This window comes from Salvelinus fontinalis, chromosome 2 (assembly GCF_029448725.1).
Source record: "Salvelinus fontinalis isolate EN_2023a chromosome 2, ASM2944872v1, whole genome shotgun sequence".
Classification (NCBI taxonomy): domain Eukaryota; kingdom Metazoa; phylum Chordata; class Actinopteri; order Salmoniformes; family Salmonidae; genus Salvelinus; species Salvelinus fontinalis.
In genome coordinates, this window is record NC_074666.1 from 61,330,478 (window position 1) to 61,339,521 (window position 9,044).

At 39.9% G+C, this 9,044-nt stretch overlaps 1 protein-coding gene across 4 annotated transcripts in view; it reads left to right on the top strand.

The window, feature by feature from the left end:
- The window catches only part of LOC129822630 (corticotropin-releasing factor receptor 1-like), a 168,149-nt gene extending 159,898 nt beyond the window's left edge, over positions 1–8,251 (top strand). For all 4 annotated transcript variants that reach the window (XM_055880997.1, XM_055881010.1, XM_055881003.1 and 1 more), the window contains one exon: positions 2,868–8,251. In XM_055880997.1, the coding sequence (XP_055736972.1) occupies positions 2,868–3,008 (141 nt within the window). In that variant the 3' untranslated portion in view covers positions 3,009–8,251. The remainder of the gene's footprint in view (positions 1–2,867) is intronic.
- Positions 8,252–9,044: the final 793 nt, after the last annotated feature.

Consider the following 9,044-nt stretch of genomic DNA (forward strand, 5'->3'; position numbering starts at 1 on the left):
CAGAGTCCCTGTCCCAATAATTTATGATATAAAACATATGATTATTCTATGATATTCTGATGATAACATATGATAATCTAAAATCCACATTAAAAAAAGGAACATTTTCCCACCAGAGCTGTAATTCCATCAAACTGACTTGTTGCAGATAAAAAGCAGTGCGTCGTAACATAGTCATAACTTTTCATTTAGTGAATTAAACATCAGAAGTCCTGTGTTTCCATCCTAGTTTTATTTCTGACGCTGGTTCTGGCACAAAGTCTGCGATAAACAGCAAAATGTCCCCACTCGCGTCTTGGCACGTAGCTCTAGACAACAGCTTGCAGATACAGTGCAAAGGGTAGATTAGGAGGTTATGGATAAGACCATGATCATTTTTATTTGTCAACTGGCAGCCCAGCATGGATAGTCATGTCACCACCATACGAAATAAGACCATCGATAGTTATTGGAAAGGAGCATCTGTAATGTCTACGCTAATAAATCGGGAAGCAAGTACAGGGAGTGAATTTAATAAATAACCGAACATGGAACAAAACAAGAAACACGAGTAGCGTACAGACATGAAACAATGACTCCTGGGGAAAGAACCAAAGGGAGTGACAGATATAGGGGAGGTAACCAGGAAGGTGATGGAGTCCAGGTGAGTCTCATGAGGCACAAGTGTGCCTAATAATGAGTAAACTGGCGACAACAAGAGCCGGAGAGGGTGAGCGAGAGTAGACGTGACAGTACCCCCTCCCTGACGCGCGGCTCCAGCCACAGGACGTCGACCAGAGGGACGGTCACGAGGACCAGTATCGCTTCTGCTGAGGCATGGGAATCTGTCGAGCCGGCTGAGGCATGGGATCCCGATGAGCCAGCTGAGTCACGGAAGCCGGACGAGCTAGCTGCGGCTTCCCCTGTAGCTTCGGCAATTGAAGCCTGACGAGCCAACCGAGGCTTGAGAACCTATCAAGCCAGCTGAGGCATGAAGCCTAAAGAGCCATCCCTGGTTGCGTCAGCAGCCGCACTTGGACCTGACGTCACCAGTAAAAAAGCAAAAATAAATCCCTGTTGCTTCCTTTGGTGAGGCGCTATTCTGGAACGTCAACGCTAATAAATCGGGAAGCAAGTACAGGGAGTGAATTTAATGAATCTAATGAAACAAGAACCACGAGTAGCGTACAGACATGAAACACAAAACAATATAGCCTGGGGAAAGAACCAAAGGGAGTGACTGATATAGGGGAGGTAATCAGGAATGTGATGGAGACCAGGTGTGTCTCATGAGGCGCAGGTGCGTGTAACAATGGTGACAGATTTGCGGAATAATGAGCAAACTGTGGAATAATGAGTAAACTGGCGACAATGAGAGGTGGAGCGGGAGTAGACGTGACAGCATCAAGCTCATCACCGCGCACTTTCACCACCCTGTAAAGTTCATAACTTATTTAAATCTGTGCATGCTTTTCCAAGTGGCAGTGGGGGGTCACACAACATAGCATAGTGTGGATCCAAGTTTACTTAAAAAGGATGGTTATTATGTCAATAATAGCAGATAAAAGCTTTTCTACTGCAATTGTTGCATATTCTGTTTCACAGACCAAAATATCTGCCCACGTATTTAGTTTTGTCGACAAATTAGCTGTTTCCAACAGGCTTGTCTTTACATGTTTTATCCGATGTACTTACTCGAATAAAAAAGTTTGATGGAAACCTCTTTTGTGTGAAAGGCTTCCAGTCTCTGAGAAAAGAGCGGGAAAGTGATTATTTATCCTTTTATCCATGAAATCACTCCCACAATGTACTCTAACTGTCATTCAGCTATTCTATCTACAATCGTTAATATACAGTACGTTATTCTATTTCTGTATTAAACACTCAAGGCTCTTTTCGCAGACATAACCAAATATGTCTTTACTGCGTTCACACCCCTACTGTACACAGTCCTCATCCTCTGTGACATATTTCCTTCAATTCCACAGCCAACTGTGTGCAGTGTTCCAAAGGCCCCTGCAGGGTTTCACATAGTACAAAGTGAAAAGATAGAGCTGCTTGTTGCTCTAGTTCTTTAGAAGCAGGTGAAAAAACAAACAGGTTGGCTTTAATTAAATATACTGTGATAGACGTCTTACATAGAGCCTGTGTTTTGGTAGAATCATGGATAGAAATATTATGCCTATGAGTGTTAATTGTCCAAAAAAATAAACACTTTCCTGCTGAAGAAAGAGTGTTATTCAAGATGTGGAAGCTCTATGGAGCACACAGTTTCATGAATATAGGTTTAGAAAGGGAACAACTCGAACTTAGATGTTGATCTTTTCAGCATACTTAAACCAGGGAGCCAAAGAACATAGTGCTGCTTCTCCTTTGTAAACTAACTTATTAGTGAGAAAGGGGCCTGTACACTTATCCTTTGATACATCCAGTCAAAGTTTGGGCTTCTAATGAGGTTAATAATTATTAAAATCCAAAAGCAAATAAGGAAAGTAGTTATCATGTCACTGACTTGTTATTAGAGAATACATGGTGGTCCTCATGGTGTGGCAGAAGTTCAGTGCCTTAAAAGCTTCTACCTCCCTCATATTTTTAATACCATGGCACTGGCCCAACACTGTCCACTTCTCCTTGGTTACCACAATTTGGAAATTGCATAAATGAGAACATTTTAATTAGGTGAAAACAATTCAATGGAAACTCACTTAAAGTGGCAGTTAACTATGAGTGGTATTCAATCAAACTGACATTGCCGATTTACATAGTTTCTGTGAAGAAAATAAATATAATTGTTATGTTACTCTAGTCAACAATTTACACCGTCAGACCAAACAAAATTTGAATTTTCTCTCTTTTTCTCCGTCTCTCTCTCTCTGCTATCCTCTCAGGTGCGTTCTGCGGTTAGGAAGAGATGGCACCGCTGGCAGGACAAGCATTCAATCAGGGCTCGGGTGGCACGCGCCATGTCCATCCCCACGTCGCCCACGCGGGTCAGCTTCCACAGCATCAAGCAGTCCTCGGCTGTTTGAGGACCAGCAACACTCTGCTTTGGCTGAACTCCCCCATCTAACCTCTCACCGCCAACCACCCCTCCAACATGTCCCCCACAGAGCACTGCTTTCCCCTCTTCTCTCCAAACCAACCGAGGGAAACAGCTACCGTGATGGTTCACACAGGGTACACTTGGTCTGTAAACACAGACCTCACATACCCCCTCCCAGGGTGCGGTGACCTCTGTAGTCTCTCGCCTGCTAATACATTGAGGTACGTTCGCTCAGTGCATTCCCTCTGGAAGCTACAGACAGTCAGGATGACAATGGCCAAACTAAGTAATGTCAAGAGCGGACTTTTTGCCAAAAGGCTGCACAGAGAATTGGTACAATCCCTGTGGCATTGGCAGATTCAGCTGAAAGGGGACTTTTGATGTCAGATGAAAAAGAAAATCACGTTTGTCAGTAAGTCCAGTGTTCTCTTATTCTATTTTATTCTGCAAAATCCAGAAGTTGAAGTCCATATGGATGGAGTTAGTCCATATGGATGAAGTTGGAGTCCATAAGAATACTTTGAAAGTGGGAAGAAAATGGCACTGGGGCACGTGCTTGTATCAGTGTCAAATACATGATCCCTGTTGGACTAACTGACCTTTTCAAGATCATTGACAAAAACAATTTGATTCTCGTTCCTTTGCATGTTTTTATTTTCTGTGGAGCAATTTTTGAACTTTGAGCTGGCTATGCTTACTGGCGCTGCATCGTAAAGCGAATGACCGTCATGGACCATTTATTTCATGTCTTTCCAGACTACTGTCTCTAGTAAACATTCTCCCATTCCTTCCTTTTGTTTTTCTGATTAATTATTATCTTGTTCTGGATGTGATATCTTTGGCCACCATTGAAGATGGATGCCTTCCCCATTATCCTTACAACAACAACCAAGGCATTGTGCAAGCGGAAAAAGTGATGTGACATCCAACACTGTTACTAATGGGAATGAACTGTGAAAATTGGTACACACTGTCAAATCTACCTAGAGGACAAAACAGTTGTGTTTGTGTTGCCCAGTTCTTTCAGGAAGTAAATATTTAGCATATCTCCTCAAACTGTAATGACTTCTTCTCCTTCCTTTCATCTTAGCCTTTTCCTGGGACTCAAACGTAACGTTGGCTTAGAGATAGTCAGACCTGGGGGGGTGAAGGAAGAGCGGCAGTTTAACATCAATAAGGCATTTCACGCCTGGTAAGGTTGAGTTTTTTTGAGGCTCAAGCAAATACAAACACACACATATGGAGAGGATTTATCATAGGCTACAGTATGAAACATAACTGAAGATATTTTTTCTTTTGCGTAAGGTTGTAAAAGGTGTTAATCTTCAACTGATTTAAGCACACCTTTATCAAAGCACTTTTTTATTTATTTCAAATTCAAAAATGACCAGGACCGTAATAAGATAACGCCCACTTTAGTATAGAATTTTGAAAGCTGGATTGGGAGAAATGCCAATTATTAATATAATTATTTTGGCTAGCTATGTTAAGGTCTGAGAGGAACGTGGATGTTTTGGTTGCTTCATCTCTGCAACTTGCAAAACGTATCTATACTAAATCTTCAGACTAAATCATTTTGTTCTTCAAACTCTTTCTTGCCATCAAACAGGTAATATGTTATATTGCTATTTTGTCGTAGAAAGTACCCAATGGGCACACACAACAACATTGTTTCCACATCGTTTCAACAAAATGACATTGAACCAACATGGAATAGACATTGAATTGACGTCTGTGCCCAGTGGGTACTGACAATACTTTGCTGAAATTCTGCAAATCCTTTCAAATTGAAACACCCATTATGAAGGACCATAACAAATCGGATCATCATTCCAACATAAAACCATTTATCAGATATTGTCATGCACATAGCACAACTTTTTATGTTTGAATGACACATGAATAAGTCAAAGTAACTAGGAAAAGATGAACACAAGGTCTGGCAGATGATTGAGTGAATGCTGACTTCTTGTGGTTTGTTCTGACAAAGGGGAATAGAGTTATGCATATTCAGATAGACGTTGTCTAGACAGGACCAGTCTCAAATGTTTTGCAGTAGGATTCCCCTCTCTCCCTCTTTCTCTCGCTGAAAAATATTGTAATTATGAGTACAAAAGCTGAAATAATTCACAATCATCAGCTCCCCAAAAGTTCCCTTCTTTTTGTTGTTCTGTACATTGGCTAATGTGGGAGCCCTCCCAAAAAGCTTGTGAGCTTGAAGCTTGAATCTCAGGGCTCAGAGAACCAGTTGGCTTCCACACACTACCCCACACAGCACAGGATGAAACCAATTAAGACCAACGTTTTACTTGGTGTTGTTAAGATAGCTCACCCCAGTAGGTAGAGCTATGAGAGGACTGTGAGAGCTATAATGGCCTCACCCACAAGGACTTCTCATCTGCCTCTCTCTCTCGTGCGCGTTGTCTGCTAATTAGCTCTATCTGCAGGGAAGTCACAGCTAGTTTGTCTGAAAGCTGAGAGCCAGGGACAATTCAGGAAAGAGAGAATAGTACCAAAGCCTGTACCCTGACACTGTCCCCTGCTATGCAACATCTCTATGAATGAGCGAGTGAATGGAAGAACTGAGAATTAAATGAAAAGGGATTCTGTGGTATAGATAGAGGCAGGGATAGGAACTGGGACTTGCTGGGAATTGACTTAAAATGTTCAACCGGGCATAGCCGCATGAAGTAGGGGTTGCAGCACCCCCTGATAAATCTACATTTATCAAGCATCCTCACTCCAAAACATCTTCCTGCGGCCATGCCCCCAGGCCATAGTTCACAACCAGGGACCGAAAAAGGGATCGTTTTGATGTTTTTTGGGGGTTTGAAAGGCATAAAGTGCTGTTTTTCATGTATTTGTTCATGCAGACTTTTGTGCTTATTTGGAACAGAATTATATACAGTATTTAAAAAAACTGGTTGAATCATCATTTCAACCCAAAAATGTAATGTGATGTTTAATCAACGTAGGAAACTGATTGGATTTTTAAATTGATAGGATTTTTGTCTTTTTTTCACCCAACTTTTAACCACAATCAAATGACAGGGTGGCATATTTGGTGGATTTCACGTTGAATTCACGTTAGTTGCCAACTCAACCAAATTAATATTAAAACTAGACATTGAAGTGACTTCTGTGCCCAGTGTGTATTCAGTTGAAATGCATCCTGAAGCGCTTACTGACATTTAGAAAAGAAAAGAAACTGCTGGGTTTATTTTGCAAAGTCAAACAAAGCCAATCCTCCGTTGGCAGATATGTCTATAGACAACAGAAATAGTTTGTTCTGAATCCTTTTTTCCTCCCGGTCCCTTTTGATCATTGGCATAAAGCAGTCAGAATAAAATATGTGATGTCATTGGCAATGTTTACAGATCGCTTTGAGTAATAGCTATAGAACGTATTGTCAGACAGATGCATCCTAATCGCTGAAACAAATGATCACAAGAATCACAGATGCGGCTTCATCTATGTTTGCTGAAGGCAGGCTGATTTATTTTTCATGGGGAAAATGTGATAAAACTACTGTCCAACCCCATCTAACAGAGCACAGTTTATTCCACAATCCCATTGTTTATGTACCTGTCATTCTGTTTAACATGGAGAGAGAGAGAGAGAGAGAGTGTGAGAATGTCTGGCTGGTGGTTGATATGTCAAAACGAACTCTTCGCCCACCCAGCCAGGGATGCTACTGCCCTCCAACACACACCATGTGTTCCTCAACAGCCAGGATACGTGACGATATTACGTTCATGAGATTAGAGGTTAGCCTGGAATGGAATTGCCAATGTATGATAGTGTTATGCATTCCAATTCCAGGTACCTGCCTCTGTCATGAAAATATGTTCTCTCTTAACCAAAAATGATTTACCCTGGAAATCCAAAGCCAGTTGGTTCTCTGTTATAATGTTACAAGAACCCTGTTCTAAATCACAGCTACCAGATTTCCGAGAATTGTATTCCAAACACTGAATGTAATTCTATTCTGAACACATATTCCAGTTATCATAACCAATAACCAGATGCTATTGAAAACTTTTTCAATCAAATGCAGTATTTCAGTATTTTGTAGAAAATGGACTATACAGCTATTTTCCTTCCTTTTCCAGGAAACAGGAATATTTTAGTTCAAATATTTTCATGTATACATGTGCATGGTCAGACTCCGATTTTGAAATTCTGAATTTGCTAGCTGACGTCAATCCAGGGAAAGTAGTTTCTTGAGGCAGCCGTCATCATTACTATTATTATTATCATTCTGTATACAGTAGATGTCTCTCAAAGTGTGTCGTAGTCCTCATACTTCTTTAATATAATACTGCAATTGAAAATGGCTCCAGTATACAGTACACAGACAGCTTCATAATGAATTCCAGTTAATTGCACATATGCTATTAGTGTAGTCAGCTGTCATACCACTGACCGTCAGCAACATCAGTGTAGTCAAATGTTCTCTTGTTTTTCTTTGTCATTACCAAAGTAGTTGTGGTCACGAACATCCTCCAAAGACACAAGCGCAGCTATCTAGTCGATAGGCTGTTCTTATTTCTTGCCCTATCTCTTTATTTCAATAAGAAATTCTGCTGCTGCCCTTTCTCTTTTTTGATTGTTTATTTGGCTTGATTTGTTTCCTTAATTGTGCAGAGGGGTCTTGACCGATTTCTCTCGATGCAGTTATAGTTACTATAACAACGATGTATGTAAGTGTTCTTTCTCGGGTATTTACAATGTGTTCATCTTTTGTTGTGAAGGTGTAAGAACCAAAAACATTTGTATTTATTTAGCTGTCTAAGGCACACAGATTTTTATATTTATCACATTATTTAAAGGGTACAGCTTTTATTGAAGGACACAGGCCCACATTACCTATAATATAGATTGATAAATAAATCGAATTATGTCCACAATGTGTCTACTTAAGATTTTGTGATGAAAGGTGCGATACGTAGTTTGATGTGATTTTTTTCACTTTTGTTGTTATGTTTGATAATGTTGCAATTATCTTTCTTTCCTCTTTCAAAGTCCAATAAGGAAAAATTGTATTTATTATGTTTATGACTTTACTTGTTCAATGTTGGAAAGCGTTGAGGAATTGTACATAGTTTGTAAAAAAACAAAAAAAGCAATCTAATGAGAAAAAGTATATGTGGAGAGTTCAAGATATATGGAACAGTGCTACTACATAAATTGTGCATTAAAATGTGTTTTTTTAACAAACCCGAAAAATCTGTCACTGTTGACATTGAGACTGGTGTTTGCAGGTACTATTTAACGAAGCTGCCAGTTGAGGACTGGTGAGGTGTCTGTTTCTCAAACTAGACACTAATGTACTTGTCCTCTTGCTCAGTTGTGCACCGGGGCCTCAAACTCCTATTCTGGTTAGAGCCAGTTTGCGCTGTTCTGTGAAGGGAGTAGTACACAGCAGTACAAGCAGTACAGTAGTACAAGATCTTCAATTTCTTGGCAATTTCTCACATGGCATAGTCTTCCTTTCTCAGAACAAGAATAGACTGACGAGTTTCAGAAGAAAGTACTTTGTCTCTGGCCATTTTGAGCCTGTAATCGAACCCACAAATGCTGATGCTCCAGATACTCAACTAGTCTAAGGCCAGTTGTATTGCTTCTTTTAATCAGGACAACAGTTTTCAGCTGTGCTAACATAATTGCAAAATGGTTTTCTAATGATCAATTAGCCTTTTAAAATGATACATTTTAAATGGATTAGCTAACACAACGTGCCATTGGAACACAGGAGTGATGGTTGCTGATAATGGGCCTCTGTACACCTATGTAGATATTTTATGAAAAATCTGCCATTTCCAGCTACAATAGTAATTTAAAACATTAACAATGTATGCACTGTATTTATGATCAAGTTGATGTTTTTTTAATGGACAAAAAAATTGCTTTTCTTTCAAAAACAAGGACATTTCTAAGTGACCCCAAACTTTTGAACAGTGGTGTATGTAAAAAATAAAATTGTGCCATCTGATTTGCTTAATATAAGAACTTAAAAATT